General features: G+C 53.7%; 1 protein-coding gene across 5 annotated transcripts in view; it reads left to right on the top strand.

Moving 5' to 3' along the window:
- The window catches only part of LOC110524902 (sex comb on midleg-like protein 2), a 60,964-nt gene that overhangs the window by 39,050 nt on the left and 5,012 nt on the right, over window positions 1-16,902 (top strand). For all 5 annotated transcript variants that reach the window (XM_036979023.1, XM_036979020.1, XM_036979019.1 and 2 more), the window contains 4 exons: window positions 6,420-6,794; window positions 14,698-14,901; window positions 15,201-15,356; window positions 16,523-16,648. In XM_036979023.1, coding sequence (XP_036834918.1) covers window positions 6,420-6,794; window positions 14,698-14,901; window positions 15,201-15,356; window positions 16,523-16,648 — 861 coding nt within the window. The remainder of the gene's footprint in view (window positions 1-6,419; window positions 6,795-14,697; window positions 14,902-15,200; window positions 15,357-16,522; window positions 16,649-16,902) is intronic.

The following is a 16,902-nucleotide window of genomic DNA, read 5'->3' as shown; positions in this document are numbered from 1 at the left end:
AGCGTAACTCTCCTTTCTCAGCCAGTGTAGAGGCTGTATCCCAGCGTAACTCTCCTTTCTCAGCCAGTGTAGAGGCTGTATCCCAGCGTAACCATCCTCTCTCAGCCAGTGTAGAGGCTGTATCCCAGCGTAACCATCCTTTCTCGGCCAGTGTAGAGGCTGTATCCCAGCGTAACCATCCTCTCTCAGCCAGTGTAGAGGCTGTATCCCAGCGTAACTCCTCAGCCAGTGTAGAGGCTGTATCCCAGCGTAACCATCCTCTCTCAGCCAGTGTAGAGGCTATATCCCAGCGTAACTCTCCTCAGCCAGTGTAGAGGCTGTATCCCAGCGTAACTCTCCTCAGCCAGTGTAGAGGCTGTATCCCAGCGTAACTCTCCTCAGCCAGTGTAGAGGCTGTATCCCAGCGTAACTCCTCAGCCAGTGTAGAGGCTGTATCCCAGCGTAACTCCTCAGCCAGTGTAGAGGCTGTATCCCAGCGTAACTCTCCTCAGCCAGTGTAGAGGCTGTATCCCAGCGTAACTCTCCTCAGCCAGTGTAGAGGCTGTATCCCAGCGTAACTCTCCTTTCTCAGCCTGTGTAGAGGCTGTATCCCAGCGTAACTCTCCTTTCTCGGCCAGTGTAGAGGCTGTATCCCAGCGTAACCATCCTCTCTCAGCCAGTGTAGAGGCTGTATCCCAGCGTAACTCTCCTTTCTCAGCCAGTGTAGAGGCTGTATCCCAGCGTAACTCTCCTTTCTCAGCCAGTGTAGAGGCTGTATCCCAGCGTAACTCTCCTTTCTCAGCCAGTGTAGAGGCTGTATCCCAGCGTAACTCTCCTTTCTCAGCCAGTGTAGAGGCTGTATCCCAGCGTAACTCTCCTCAGCCAGTGTAGAGGCTGTATCCCAGCGTAACTCTCCTCAGCCAGTGTAGAGGCTGTATCCCAGCGTAACTCTCCTCAGCCAGTGTAGAGGCTGTATCCCAGCGTAACTCTCCTCAGCCAGTGTAGAGGCTGTATCCCAGCGTAACTCTCCTCAGCCAGTGTAGAGGCTGTATCCCAGCGTAACTCTCCTCAGCCAGTGTAGAGGCTGTATCCCAGCGTAACCATCCTCTCTCAGCCAGTGTAGAGGCTGTATCCCAGCGTAACTCCTCAGCCAGTGTAGAGGCTGTATCCCAGCGTAACTCTCCTCAGCCAGTGTAGAGGCTGTATCCCAGCGTAACTCTCCTCAGCCAGTGTAGAGGCTGTATCCCAGCGTAACTCTCCTCAGCCAGAGTTACGCTGATGGCAGCATTCGTGTGAAACTGAAAGCGCGAACCACTGCTTTTAATCAGGGCAAGGTGTCTGGTAACATGACCGAATACAAACAGTGCAGCTATTCCCTCCGCAAGGCTATCAAACAAGCTAAGCGTCAGTACAGAGACAAAGTAGAATCTCAATTCAACGGCTCAGACACAAGAGGCATGTGGCAGGGTCTACAGTCAATCACGGACTACAAGAAGAAATCCAGCCCAGTCACGGACCAGGATGTCCTGCTCCCAGGCAGACTAAATAACTTTTTTGCCCGCTTTGAGGACAATACAGTGCCACTGACACGGCCTGCAACGAAAACTTGCGGTCTCTCCTTCACTGCAGCCGAGGTGAGTAAGACATTTAAACGTGTTAACCCTCGCAAGGCTGCAGGCCCAGACGGCATCCCCAGCCGCGCCCTCAGAGCATGCACAGACCAGCTGGCCGGTGTGTTTACGGACATATTCAATCAATCCCTATACCAGTCTGCTGTTCCCACATGCTTCAAGAGGGCCACCATTGTTCCTGTTCCCAAGAAAGCTAAGGTAACTGAGCTAAACGACTACCGCCCCGTAGCACTCACTTCCGTCATCATGAAGTGCTTTGAGAGACTAGTCAAGGACCATATCACCTCCACCCTACCTGACACCCTAGACCCACTCCAATTTGCTTACCGCCCAAATAGGTCCACAGACGATGCAATCTCAACCACACTGCACACTGCCCTAACCCATCTGGACAAGAGGAATACCTATGTGAGAATGCTGTTCATTGACTACAGTTCGGCATTCAACACCATAGTACCCTCCAAGCTCGTCATCAAGCTCGAGACCCTGGGTCTCGACCCCGCCCTGTGCAACTGGGTACTGGACTTCCTGACGGGCCGCCCCCAGGTGGTGAGGGTAGGCAACAACATCTCCTCCCCGCTGATCCTCAACACTGGGGCCCCACAAGGGTGCGTTCTGAGCCCTCTCCTGTACTCCCTGTTCACCCACGACTGCGTGGCCACGCACGCCTCCAACTCAATCATCAAGTTTGCGGACGACACAACAGTGGTAGGCTTGATTACCAACAACGACGAGACGGCCTACAGGGAGGAGGTGAGGGCCCTCGGAGTGTGGTGTCAGGAAAATAACCTCACACTCAACGTCAACAAAACTAAGGAGATGATTGTGGACTTCAGGAAACAGCAGAGGGAACACCCCCCTATCCACATCGATGGAACAGTAGTGGAGAGGGTAGCAAGTTTTAAGTTCCTCGGCATACACATCACAGACAAACTGAATTGGTCCACTCACACAGACAGCATTGTGAAGAAGGCGCAGCAGCGCCTCTTCAACCTCAGGAGGCTGAAGAAATTTGGCTTGTCACCAAAAGCACTCACAAACTTCTACAGATGCACAATCGAGAGCATCCTGGCGGGCTGTATCACCGCCTGGTACGGCAACTGCTCCGCCCTCAACCGTAAGGCTCTCCAGAGGGTAGTGAGGTCTGCACAACGCATCACCGGGGGCAAACTACCTGCCCTCCAGGACACATACACCACCCGATGTCACAGGAAGGCCATAAAGATCATCAAGGACATCAACCACCCGAGCCACTGCCTGTTCACCCCGCTATCATCCAGAAGGCGAGGTCAGTACAGGTGCATCAAAGCTGGGACCGAGAGACTGAAAAACAGCTTCTATCTCAAGGCTATCAGACTGTTAAACAGCCACCACTAACATTGAGTGGCTGCTGCCAACACACTGACACTGACTCAACTCCAGCCACTTTAATAATGGGAATTGATGGGAAATTATGTAAATATATCACTAGCCACTTTAACCAATGCTACCTTATATAATGTTACTTACCCTACATTATTCATCTCATAGGCATACGTATATACTGAACTCTATATCATCGACTGTATCCTTCTGTAATACATGTATCACTAGCCACTTTAACTATGCCACTTTGTTTACATACTCATCTCATATGTATATACTGTACTCGATACAATCTACTGTATCTGCCTATGCTGCTCTGTACCATCACTCATTCATATATCCTTATGTACATATTCTTTACCCCCTCACACTGTGTACAAGACAGTAGTTTTGGAATTGTTAGTTAGATTACTTGTTGGTTATTACTGCATTGTCGGAACTAGAAGCACAAGCATTTCGCTACACTCGCATTAACATCTGCTAACCATGTGTAAGTGACAAATAACATTTGATTTGATTTGAGGCTGTATCCCAGCGTAACTCTCCTTTCTCAGCCAGTGTAGAGGCTGTAGTCCAGCGTAACTCTCCTCAGCCAGTGTAGAGGCTGTATCCCAGCGTAACTCCTCAGCCAGTGTAGAGGCTGTATCCCAGCGTAACTCCTCAGCCAGTGTAGAGGCTGTATCCCAGCGTAACTCCTCAGCCAGTGTAGAGGCTGTATCCCAGCGTAACTCCTCAGCCAGTGTAGAGGCTGTATCCCAGCGTAACTCCTCAGCCAGTGTAGAGGCTGTATCCCAGCGTAACTCTCCTCAGCCAGTGTAGAGGCTGTATCCCAGCGTAACTCTCTTTTCTCAGCCAGTGTAGAGGCTGTATCCCAGCTTAACCATCCTCTCTCAGCCAGTGTAGAGGCTGTATCCCAGCATAACTCTCCTCAGCCAGTGTAGAGGCTGTATCCCAGCGTAACTCCTCAGCCAGTGTAGAGGCTGTATCCCAGCGTAACTCTCCTCAGCCAGTGTAGAGGCTGTATCCCAGCGTAACTCCTCAGCCAGTGTAGAGGCTGTATCCCAGCGTAACTCCTCAGCCAGTGTAGAGGCTGTATCCCAGCGTAACTCCTCAGCCAGTGTAGAGGCTGTATCCCAGCGTAACTCTCCTCAGCCAGTGTAGAGGCTGTATCCCAGCGTAACTCTCCTCAGCCAGTGTAGAGGCTGTATCCCAGCGTAACTCTCCTCAGCCAGTGTAGAGGCTGTATCCCAGCGTAACTCCTCAGCCAGTGTAGAGGCTGTATCCCAGCGTAACTCTCCTCAGCCAGTGTAGAGGCTGTATCCCAGCGTAACTCTCCTCAGCCAGTGTAGAGGCTGTATCCCAGCGTAACTCTCCTCAGCCAGTGTAGAGGCTGTATCCCAGCGTAACTCTCCTCAGCCAGTGTAGAGGCTGTATCCCAGCGTAACTCTCCTCAGCCAGTGTAGAGGCTGTATCCCAGCGTAACTCTCCTCAGCCAGTATAGAGGCTGTATCCCAGCGTAACTCTCCTCAGCCAGTGTAGAGGCTGTATCCCAGCGTAACTCCTCAGCCAGTGTAGAGGCTGTATCCCAGCGTAACTCTCCTCAGCCAGTGTAGAGGCTGTATCCCAGCGTAACTCCTCAGCCAGTGTAGAGGCTGTATCCCAGCGTAACTCTCCTCAGCCAGTGTAGAGGCTGTATCCCAGCGTAACTCCTCAGCCAGTGTAGAGGCTGTATCCCAGCGTAACTCTCCTCAGCCAGTGTAGAGGCTGTATCCCAGCGTAACTCCTCAGCCAGTGTAGAGGCTGTATCCCAGCGTAACTCCTCAGCCAGTGTAGAGGCTGTATCCCAGCGTAACTCTCCTCAGCCAGTGTAGAGCCTGTATCCCAGCGTAACTCCTCAGCCAGTGTAGAGGCTGTATCCCAGCGTAACTCCTCAGCCAGTGTAGAGGCTATATCCCAGCGTAACTCCTCAGCCAGTGTAGAGGCTGTATCCCAGCGTAACTCCTCAGCCAGTGTAGAGGCTATATCCCAGCGTAACTCCTCAGCCAGTGTAGAGGCTGTATCCCAGCGTAACTCTCCTCAGCCAGTGTAGAGGCTATATCCCAGCGTAACTCCTCAGCCAGTGTAGAGGCTGTATCCCAGCGTAACCATCCTCTCTCAGCCAGTGTAGAGGCTGTATCCCAGCGTAACTCTCCTCAGCCAGTGTAGAGGCTGTATCCCAGCGTAACTCCTCAGCCAGTGTAGAGGCTGTATCCCAGCGTAACTCTCCTCAGCCAGTGTAGAGGCTGTATCCCAGCGTAACTCTCCTCAGCCAGTGTAGAGGCTGTATCCCAGCGTAACTCTCCTTTCTCAGCCAGTGTAGAGGCTGTATCCCAGCGTAACTCTCCTTTCTCAGCCAGTGTAGAGGCTGTATCCCAGCGTAACTCTCCTCAGCCAGTGTAGAGGCTGTATCCCAGCGTAACTCTCCTCAGCCAGTGTAGAGGCTGTATCCCAGCGTAACTCCTCAGCCAGTGTAGAGGCTGTATCCCAGCGTAACTCCTCAGCCAGTGTAGAGGCTGTATCCCAGCGTAACTCCTCAGCCAGTGTAGAGGCTGTATCCCAGCGTAACTCTCCTCAGCCAGTGTAGAGGCTGTATCCCAGCGTAACTCTCCTCAGCCAGTGTAGAGGCTGTATCCCAGCGTAACTCTCCTCAGCCAGTGTAGAGGCTGTATCCCAGCGTAACTCTCCTCAGCCAGTGTAGAGGCTGTATCCCAGCGTAACTCTCCTCAGCCAGTGTAGAGGCTGTATCCCAGCGTAACTCTCCTCAGCCAGTGTAGATGCTGTATCCCAGCGTAACTCTCCTCAGCCAGTGTAGAGGCTGTATCCCAGCGTAACTCTCCTCAGCCAGTGTAGAGGCTGTATCCCAGCGTAACTCTCCTCAGCCAGTGTAGAGGCTGTATCCCAGCGTAACTCCTCAGCCAGTCTAGAGGCTGTATCCCAGCGTAACTCTCCTCAGCCAGTGTAGAGGCTGTATCCCAGCGTAACTCTCCTCAGCCAGTGTAGAGGCTGTATCCCAGCGTAACTCTCCTCAGCCAGTGTAGAGGCTATATCCCAGCGTAACTCTCCTCAGCCAGTGTAGAGGCTGTATCCCAGCGTAACTCTCCTCAGCCAGTGTAGAGGCTGTATCCCAGCGTAACTCCTCAGCCAGTGTAGAGGCTGTATCCCAGCGTAACTCTCCTCAGCCAGTGTAGAGGCTGTATCCCAGCGTAACTCTCCTCAGCCAGTGTAGAGGCTGTATCCCAGCGTAACTCCTCAGCCAGTGTAGAGGCTGTATCCCAGCGTAACTCCTCAGCCAGTGTAGAGGCTGTATCCCAGCGTAACTCCTCAGCCAGTGTAGAGGCTGTATCCCAGCGTAACCCTCCATGTCTGTTGCACTGAAATCTTATAATCCCTCTGTTGTTTTTCCAGTCAACCTGCCAAAGAACCTGCATGTCCTAACAGCAGCCCACACCCCCTCCAAGCCTAGCCGTAGATCCATGCCTGCGCCCTTCCGGCTTCCCAGCCCCCTGCCCCCGCTGCCTGTCAGGAAGGGGGTGCGGGGGCGGCGCCCCAAGAGTGAGACCATCGCCCTGCTGAAGGCTGTAGCGGAGGCAGCTGCAGCTCAGAACGGCACGGCTCCAACCTCTAACTCACTGCTGGCTCCCAGGCCTCACAAGAAGAGAGGCCCTAAACCTGGCAGCAAGAGGAAGCCCAAGGTGCTCCAGAACGTAGTGTCTTCAGGTGCTGCGGATGGCAAGCTGTCAGGGGGTCAACAGGACTGCTTCAGCTCTGTGGTCTCTACAGGTAAACTTGATGACAGCCCACCTCTCTAACCAGCTGCAGCCCGCCTCTCTAACCAGCTGCAGCCCGCCCCTCTAACCAGCTGCAGCCCGCCCCTCTAACCAGCTGCAGCCCGCCCCTCTAACCAGCTGCAGCCCGCCCCTCTAACCAGCTGCAGCCCGCCCCTCTAACCAGCTGCAGCCCGCCCCTCTAACCAGCTGCAGCCCGCCCCTCTAACCAACTGCAGCCCACCAGGTTAGGGGTAGGCTGAGGGTTAGGGGTTAGGGGTAGGCTGAGGGGTAAGGGGGTTGGGGTTAGGCTGAGGGGTAAGGGGGTTGGGGTTAGGCTGAGGGGTAAGGGGGTTGGGGTTAGGCTGAGGGGTAAGGGGGTTGGGGTTAGGCTGAGGGGTAAGGGGGTTGGGGTTAGGCTGAGGGGTAAGGGGGTTGGGATTAGGCTGAGGGGTAAGGGGGTTGGGGTTAGGCTGAGGGGTAAGGGGGTTGGGGTTAGGCTGAGAGTTAGGGGTGGGGGTAGGCTGAGGGGTAAGGGGGTTGGGGTTAGGCTGAGAGTTAGGGGTAGGGTTAGGGGTAGGCTGAGGGGTTGGGGATTAGAGGTTAGGGGTAGGCTGAGGGTTAGGGGTAGGCTGAGGGGTAGGGGGGTTAGGGGTTGGGGTTAGGCTGAGGGGTAGGGGTGGGGATTAGGGTTAGGCTGAGGGGTAGGGTTAGGGGTAGGCTGAGAGTTAGGGGTGGGGGTTAGGGTTAGGGAGGTTAGGGGTTGGGGTTAGGGGTAGGCTGAGGGTAAGGGGTAGGCTGAGGGGTAGGGGTGGGGGTTAGGGGTAGGCTGAGGGGTAGGGGTGGGGGTTATGGGTAGGCTGAGGGGTAGGGGTGGGGGTTAGGGGTAGGCTGAGAGGTAGGGGTGGGGGTAATGGTTAGGGGTGGGGGTTAGGGGTAGGCTGAGAGTTAGGGGTTAGGCTGAGGGTTAGGGTTAGGGGTAGGCCGAGGGGTAGGGGTTGGGGGTAGGCTGAGGGTTTGGTGTTAGGGGTTGGTTAGGGGTAGGGGTTAGGCTGAGGGTTAGGGGTTAGGAGTTAGGGGTAGGCTGATGGTTAGGGGTAGGGTTTGGGGCTAGGGGTAGACTGAGGGTTAGGGGTAGGCTGAGGGTTAGGGGTTAGGGGTAGGCTGAGGGGTAAGGGGGTTGGGGTTAGGCTGAGGGGTAAGGGGGTTGGGGTTAGGCTGAGGGGTAAGGGGGTTGGGATTAGGCTGAGGGGTAAGGGGGTTGGGGTTAGGCTGAGGGGTAAGGGGGTTGGGGTTAGGCTGAGAGTTAGGGGTGGGGGTAGGCTGAGGGGTAAGGGGGTTGGGGTTAGGCTGAGAGTTAGGGGTAGGGTTAGGGGTAGGCTGAGGGGTTGGGGATTAGAGGTTAGGGGTAGGCTGAGGGTTAGGGGTAGGCTGAGGGGTAGGGGGGTTAGGGGTTGGGGTTAGGCTGAGGGGTAGGGGTGGGGATTAGGGTTAGGCTGAGGGGTAGGGTTAGGGGTAGGCTGAGAGTTAGGGGTGGGGGTTAGGGTTAGGGAGGTTAGGGGTTGGGGTTAGGGGTAGGCTGAGGGTAAGGGGTAGGCTGAGGGGTAGGGGTGGGGGTTAGGGGTAGGCTGAGGGGTAGGGGTGGGGGTTATGGGTAGGCTGAGGGGTAGGGGTGGGGGTTAGGGGTAGGCTGAGAGGTAGGGGTGGGGGTAATGGTTAGGGGTGGGGGTTAGGGGTAGGCTGAGAGTTAGGGGTTAGGCTGAGGGTTAGGGTTAGGGGTAGGCCGAGGGGTAGGGGTTGGGGGTAGGCTGAGGGTTGGGGTAGGGTTTGGGGTTAGGCTGAGGGGTAGGGGTGGGGATTAGGGTTAGGCTGAGGGGTAGGGTTAGGGGTAGGCTGAGAGTTAGGGGTGGGGGTTAGGGTTAGGGAGGTTAGGGGTTGGGGTTAGGGGTAGGCTGAGGGTAAGGGGTAGGCTGAGGGGTAGGGGTGGGGGTTAGGGGTAGGCTGAGGGGTAGGGGTGGGGGTTATGGGTAGGCTGAGGGGTAGGGGTGGGGGTTAGGGGTAGGCTGAGAGGTAGGGGTGGGGGTAATGGTTAGGGGTGGGGGTTAGGGGTAGGCTGAGAGTTAGGGGTTAGGCTGAGGGTTAGGGTTAGGGGTAGGCCGAGGGGTAGGGGTTGGGGGTAGGCTGAGGGTTGGGGTAGGGTTTGGGGTTAGGCTGAGGGTTTGGTGTTAGGGGTTGGTTAGGGGTAGGGGTTAGGCTGAGGGTTAGGGGTTAGGAGTTAGGGGTAGGCTGATGGTTAGGGGTAGGGTTTGGGGCTAGGGGTAGACTGAGGGTTAGGGGTAGGCTGAGGGTTAGGGGTAGGCTGAGGGGTAAGGGGGTTGGGGTTAGGCTGAGGGGTAAGGGGGTTGGGGTTAGGCTGAGGGGTAAGGGCGTTGGGATTAGGCTGAGGGGTAAGGGGGTTGGGGTTAGGCTGAGGGGTAAGGGGGTTGGGGTTAGGCTGAGAGTTAGGGGTGGGGGTAGGCTGAGGGGTAAGGGGGTTGGGGTTAGGCTGAGAGTTAGGGGTAGGGTTAGGGGTAGGCTGAGGGGTTGGGGATTAGAGGTTAGGGGTAGGCTGAGGGTTAGGGGTAGGCTGAGGGGTAGGGGGGTTAGGGGTTGGGGTTAGGCTGAGGGGTAGGGGTGGGGATTAGGGTTAGGCTGAGGGGTAGGGTTAGGGGTAGGCTGAGAGTTAGGGGTGGGGGTTAGGGTTAGGGAGGTTAGGGGTTGGGGTTAGGGGTAGGCTGAGGGTAAGGGGTAGGCTGAGGGGTAGGGGTGGGGGTTAGGGGTAGGCTGAGGGGTAGGGGTGGGGGTTATGGGTAGGCTGAGGGGTAGGGGTGGGGGTTAGGGGTAGGCTGAGGGGTAGGGGTGGGGGTAATGGGTGGGGGTTAGGGGTAATGGTTAGGGGTGGGGGTTAGGGGTAGGCTGAGAGTTAGGGGTTAGGCTGAGGGTTAGGGTTAGGGGTAGGCCGAGGGGTAGGGGTTGGGGGTAGGCTGAGGGTTGGGGTAGGGTTTGGGGTTAGGCTGAGGGTTAGGGGTTAGGAGTTAGGGGTAGGCTGATGGTTAGGGGTAGGGTTTGGGGCTAGGGGTAGACTGAGGGTTAGGGGTAGGCTGAGGGGTAGGGGGGTTAGGGGTTGGGGTTAGGCTGAAAGTTAGGGGTGGGGGTGGGGGTTAGGGGTAGGCTAAGGGTTAGAGGTGGGAGTTAGGGGTAGGCTGAGGGTTAGGGGTAGGGTTAGCGGGGTTAGGGCTTGGGGTTAGGCTGAGAGTTAGGGGTGGGAGTTAGGGTTGGGGGTAGGCTGAGGGTTAGGGTTAGGGGTTAGGCTGAGTTATGGATAAGGGTTAGGAGTTAGGGTTAAGGGTAGGCTGGGGGTTAGGGGTAGGGGTTAGGCTGAGTTATGGATAAGGGTTAGGAGTTAGGGTTAAGGGTAGGCTGGGGGTTAGGGTTAGGTGGGTTAGGGGTTGGGGGTAGGCTGAGAGTTAGGGGTTGGGGTATGGTTTGGGTTTAGGGGTTGGGGTTAGGGGTAGGCTGATGGTTAGGGGTAGGGTTAGGCTGAGGGGTAGGGTTTGGGGTTAGGCTGTGGGGTAGGATTTAGGGTTAGGGTAGAGTTAGGGGTTGGGGTTAAGCTGAGGGGTGGGGTTAGGGTTAAGGGTAGGCTGGGGGTTAGGGGTAGGGGTTAGGCTGAGTTATGGATAAGGGTTAGGAGTTAGGGTTAAGGGTAGGCTGGGGGTTAGGGGTAGGGTTAGGTGGGTTAGGGGTTGGGGGTAGGCTGAGAGTTAGGGGTTGGGGTATGGTTTGGGTTTAGGGGTTGGGGTTAGGGGTAGGCTGATGGTTAGGGGTAGGGTTAGGCTGAGGGGTAGGGTTTGGGGTTAGGCTGTGGGGTAGGATTTAGGGTTAGGGTAGAGTTAGGGGTTGGGGTTAAGCTGAGGGGTAGGGTTAGGGGTTGGGGTTAGGGGTTGGGGTTAGGGGTTGGCTGAAGGTTAGGGGTAGGCTGAGGGTTAGGGGTAGGGGATAGGGGTTGGCTGAGGGTTAGGGGTAGGATAAGGGTTATGCTGAGGGTTAAGGGATGGGGTTGGCTGAGGGTTAGGGGTTGGCTGAGGGTTAGGGGTAGGCTGAGGGTTAGGGGTAGGCTAAGGGTTAGGGGATAGGGGTTGGCTGAGGGTTAGGCTGGGTTAGCAGTAGGCTGTAGGCTGTAGGGGGGGGGGTACCGAGGCAATGCGGAGGCTGTGGGGGGGGGGGGTACCGAGTCAATGCGGAGGCTGTAGGGGGGGGTACCGAGTCAATGCGGAGGCTGTAGGGGGGGGTACCGAGTCAATGCGGAGGCTGTAGGGGGGGGTACCGAGTCAATGCGGAGGCTGTAGGGGGGGGGGGGGGGGGTACCAAGTCAATGCGGAGGCTGTAGGGGGGGGTACCGAGTCAATGCGGAGGCTGTAGGGGGGGGGTACCGAGGCAATGCGGAGGCTGTAGGGGGGGGTACCGATTCAATGCGGAGGCTGTAGGGGGGTACCGAGTCAATGCGTAGGGTGGGGGGGGTACCGAGTCAATGCGGAAGCTGTAGACGGGGGGGGAGGGGGGTACCGAGTCAATGCGGCGGCTGTAGACGGGGGGGGGGGGGGGGTACCGAGTCAATGTCCCATAGGGCGGCGCACAATTGGCCCAGCGTCGTCCAGGCCGTCATTGTAAATAATAATTTGTTCTTAACGTACTTGCAAAGTTAAATAAAGGTTTAAAAAAATAATAATAATGTCAGGGGTAGTTAGTTAGTCAACGTAATTTGTAAGGTGACTATGTATAGATAATAAACGGATAGTAACAGCAGTGTAAAAACAGGGGGGGGGGGGGGGGGTAGAAGCTGTTAAGGAGCCTTTTGGACCTCGACTTAGCGCTCCAGTACCATCTATGACTAGGGTGGCTAGAGTCTTTGACATTTTTTTTGTGCCATCCCCTGACACCGCTTAGTATATAGGTCCTGGATGTCAGGAAGCTTGCCCCCAGTGTTGTACTGGGTCGTACGCATTAACCTCTGTAGCGCCTTATGATCGGATGCCGAGCAGCTGCGATACCAGGCAGCTCAACCTGACTGGCTTTGATGTGTTTGAGGAGGGCTAGATCAAAAGCCTGCACACCCAGTATTTCTCAAGACTGAGGGTTGACCACCCAGTATTTCTCCAGGCTGAGGGTTGACCACCCAGTATTTCTCCAGGCTGAGGGTTGACCAAGTATTTCTCCAGGCTGAGGGTTGACCGACCAAGTATTTCTCCAGGCTGAGGGTTGACCGCCCAGTATTTCTCCAGGCTGAGGGTTGACCCCCCATTATTTCTCTAGGCTGAGGGTTGACCATCCAGTATTTCTCCAGGCTGAGGGTTGACCAAGTATTTCTCCAGGCTGAGGGTTGACCACCCAGTATTTCTCCAGGCTGAGGGTTGACCGCCCAGTATTTCTCCAGGCTGAGATCAAAAGCCTGCACACCCAGTATTTCTCAAGACTGAGGGTTGACCACCCAGTATTTCTCCAGGCTGAGGGTTGACCACCCAGTATTTCTCCAGGCTGAGGGTTGACCAAGTATTTCTCCAGGCTGAGGGTTGACCACCCAGTATTTCTCCAGGCTGAGGGTTGACCGCCCAGTATTTCTCCAGGCTGAGGGTTGACCCCCCATTATTTCTCTAGGCTGAGGGTGACCACCCATTATTTCTCCAGGCTAAGGGTTGACCGCCCAGTATTTCTCCAGGCTGAGGGTTGACCACCCAGTATCTTTCCAGGCTGAGGGTTGACCACCCAGTATTTCTCCAGGCTGACGGTTGACCACCCGGTATTTCTCCAGGCTGAGGGTTGTCTAACAGGTATTCTACTTTAGGGGGGGTTAAGTGCGTTGCTCAATAACAGGAGATGGTACAGGGAATCAGGGAGCAGCCGCTGTGTTGATACCACATTACACTTTCTTTTGTATATGTACATAGAGAAATCGTGGAAATTTGGTGAAAAGTGTTTTTTCCCGCTAATTGCATTTTGGAACATTTACAGGTAGCCTCATTGTTGAGCTTATAATATGAAGAAATAAAATGTCTCTGTCCTTGTCATCTTTGTGTTACCTTCCTCTTTCATGCGGTCTGTGTGTGTGTCGTAGGCGGGAAGTCAGGTGACAAGCTTAGGTCCGAAATAAACCCATTGAAACGCATTGTGCTTCTTTTGGACAGACGAGTTTTGACGAGTGTGAAACCTCTTGCTCTGCTTCTTCCTCTCTGAGCCAGAAAAAAACTGGACAATGGATTATGGTCATTGTAGTTAATTACAATGTTTATGTGCTGAACTTTTTATTTCATTTCTATTTCACCTTTATTTAACCAGGTAGACTAGTTGAGAACAAGTTCTCATTTGCAACTGTGACCTGGCCAAGATGGAGCATAGCAGTTTGACACATACAACAACACAGAGTTACACATGGAATAAACAAAACATAGTCTATATACAGTGAGTGCAAGTGGGGTAAGATAAGGGAGTTAAGGCAATTAATAGGCCATGGTGGTGAAGTAATTACAATATAGCAAATAAACACTGACATTGTAGATGTGCAGAAGATGAATGTGCAAGTAGAGATACTGGGGTGCAAAGGAGCAAGATAAATAAATAAATGCAGTATGGGGATGAGGTAGTTGGATGGGCTATTTACAGATGGCCTATGTACAGGTGCAGTGATCTGTGAGCTGCTCTGACAGCTGGTGCTTAAAGCTAGTGAGGGAGATATGAGTCTCCAGCTTCAGTGATTTTTGCAATTCGTTCCAGTCATTGGCAGCAGAGAACTGAAAGGAAAGGCGGCCAAAGGAGGAATTTGCTTTGGGGATGACCAGTGAAATATACCCGCTGGAGCGCGTTTTACGAGTGGGTGCTGCTATGGTGACCAGTGAGCTAAGGCGGGGCTTTACCTAGCAGAGACTTGTAGATGACCTGGAGCCAGTGGGTTTGGCGACGAGTATGAAGCGAGGGCCAGCCAACGAAGGCGTACAGGTCGCAGTGGTGGGTAGTATATGGGGCTTTGGTGACAAAACGGATGGCACTGTGATAGACTGCATCCAATTTGTTGAGTAGAGTGTTGGAGGCCATTTTGTAAATTACATTGCCGAAGTCGAGGATCGGTAGGATAGTCAGTTTTACAAGGGTATGCTTGGCAGCATTGTGACGGGGACGCTTTGTTGCGAAATAGGAAGCCGGTTCTAGATTTAATTTTGGATTGGAGATGCTTAATGTGAGTCTGGAAGGAGAGTTTACAGTCTAACCAGACACCTAGGTATTTGTAGTTGTCTACATATTCTAAGTCACAACCGTCCAGAGTAGTGATGCTGGATGGGCGGGCATTGATTGGTTGAAGAGCATGCATTTAGTTTTACTTGCATTTAAGAGCAGTTGGAGGCCACGGAAGGAGAGTTGTATAGCATTGAAGCTCGTCCGGAGGTTAGTTAACACAGTGTCCAAAGAAACAAGGTTGAATTTTTGTTTAATGAAATCTCCTTTCAGCCCAGCGTCCCACTTGTTTTCTCTTGTGAATTATTTGATTTGTCTCTTGAGAAAGGCGCGTTGGACTCAATTAAATGTAATTCAAGTAATTGAACCGACAGAATTTTGATTAATTGCTCAGCACTTGTGGCCAGCCATCTTCCAGGAGAGCCTAAATGGGGCAGTGTTGTAATTTGATCAAGTAAAATGTCAAGCCCTGATGTTTCTCTTTGTGTGTTATATCAGTGTGTGCCTCCATTTTAATTGTTTCTCTTTGTGTGTGTGTGTGTGTGTGTGTGTGTGTGTGTGTGTGTGTGTGTGTGTGTGTGTGTGTGTGTGTGTGTGTGTGTGTGTGTGTGTGTGTGTGTGTGTGTGTGTGTGTGTGTGTGTGTGTGTGTTATCAGTGTGTGTGTATGTGAACAAGCATGGAACCTGTGGGCCTCACCTGGACAGGAAGCAGATGCAGCGTCTTCCGGACCACTTTGGGCCAGGTCCTGTTAACGCGGTGCTACAACAGGCAGTTCAGACTTGTCTAGACTGTTGTTACCAACCAAAGGTGCTGCTCAGAACTCTACAGGCACACGCTGGGGGAGGAGAGGTTGTCAGTGGTGAGGAGATGGCTACTGCCACGGACCTGCACTGACACGCCACAGACCTGCACTGACACGCCACAGACCTGCACTGACACGCCACAGACCTGCACTGACACGCCACAGACCTGCACTGACACGCCACAGACCTGCACTGACACGCCACAGACCTGCACTGACACGCCACAGACCTGCACTGACACGCCACAGACCTGCACTGACACGCCACAGACCTGTCATATCACAAGTCAACTGATAATGACTCTGTGTTGACCTCTGTGTTTGACCACATGTTGACCTCTGCCCCCTGCCCCTAGTGAGGATGGATGGTGGAGTTCGTCTGGTGAAGCTGCCCTCAGCCTCAAGCGCCTCCTTTGTGCTCCGCTTCCTGGAGATGCTGTGCCGCACGCTGCAGAGTCATTTCCTCTTCAGCTCCCAGCCCTTCAGCAACATATACACCTACAGTAAATATGGTAACTATACCTACAGAACCGCCAAGGCAGGTAACTGCCCCCACAGCACCGCCAAGGCAGGTAACTTCCCCCACAGCACCGCCAAGGCCGGTAACTGCCCCCGCCAAGGCCGGTAACTGCCCCGCCAAGGCCGGTAGTAACTGCCCCCGCGAAGGCCGGTAGTAACTGCCCCCGCCAAGGCCGGTAGTAACTGCCCCCGCCAAGGCCGGTAGTAACTGCCCCCGCCGAACCGCCAAGGCACCGCCCCCGCCCCACCGCCAAGGCAGGTAACTTTGGTAACACTGTAACTAAACCTAGACAGGACCAGGACAGGTAACAAAGTGCCTATTAGAATTTGGCCATGGCTTTCATAGTGTCTTGCAGGACCCTGACATTGTTCTCAAGGAAGTACATGTACATTCAATGATAAATGTTGTCTTGGACAGGGCACTGTGTATATGTGTAGCTCTGTCAGTAGCTGTGTTTCACAACATTTCTACACTGTGTCTGTACTAGCTGTGTCTGTACTACCCTACATTACTCATCTCATATGTATATACTGTAGTCTATACCATCCCCTGCATCTTGCCTATGCCGTTCTGTACCATCACTCATTCATATATCGTTATGTACTTATACTTTATCCCTTTACACTTGTGTGTATAAGGTAGTAGTTGTGGAATTGTTAGGTTAGATTACTCGTTGGTTATTACTGCATTGTCGGAACTAGAAGCACAAGCATTTCGCTACACTCGCATTAACATCTGCTAACCAGGTGTATGTGACAAATAAAATTAGATTGAATTTACTAGCAGTGTGTCTGCACTGGCAGTGTGTCTGCACTGGCAGTGTGTCTGCACTGGCAGTGTGTCTGCACTGGCAGTGTGTCTGCACTGGCAGTGTGTCTGTAGCTGTAACACCATCTCTTCCCAGTGTGTCTGTACTGGCAGTGGTTCTGTACTGGCAGTGTGTCTACCGGCAGTCTGTCTGTACCGGCAGTCTGTCTGTACCGGCAGTGTGTCTGTAGCTGTGACACCATTTCTTCCCTGTGTGTCTGTACTGGCAGCGTGTCTGTACTGGCAGCGTGTCTGTACTGGCAGCGTGTCTGTACTGGCAGCGTGTCTGTACTGGCAGCGTGCCTGTAGCTGTAGCACCATCTCTTCCCTATGCGTTTGTCTGTGTTCCAGTGAAGGAGGAGGCGTTGGAGGCCCCATCACTGAGCCAGGGGATGAAACGTCTATCTAGAGACGCATCCCCCTACGCAGCCCCCCTTTCCCCTAAACTACTGCGCACCGAGGCACACCTTTCAGAAGGTAACATCAGACAATCAGCACCTAGCACCACCGTCTACTGGCTCACATTACACACATCCAGTACATCAACACAAATCATATGTAGCTTGTTTCTCCAACCTCTAAGACCTTTTGATGATCAGTGACCAATTCTAAAATGCAGTAAATTGTTTTTTTCCTCATCAATCTCCACCTAATACCACATGAAATAAAAAATACAAAACAGAAATACCTTATTTACATAAGTATTCAGACCCTGTCTATATAAGATCCCA

This window comes from Oncorhynchus mykiss, chromosome 5 (assembly GCF_013265735.2).
Source record: "Oncorhynchus mykiss isolate Arlee chromosome 5, USDA_OmykA_1.1, whole genome shotgun sequence".
NCBI classification, from domain to species: domain Eukaryota; kingdom Metazoa; phylum Chordata; class Actinopteri; order Salmoniformes; family Salmonidae; genus Oncorhynchus; species Oncorhynchus mykiss.
The sequence above is the reverse complement of the archived record's forward strand: the minus strand, read 5'-3'. Positions and strand labels throughout refer to the sequence as shown.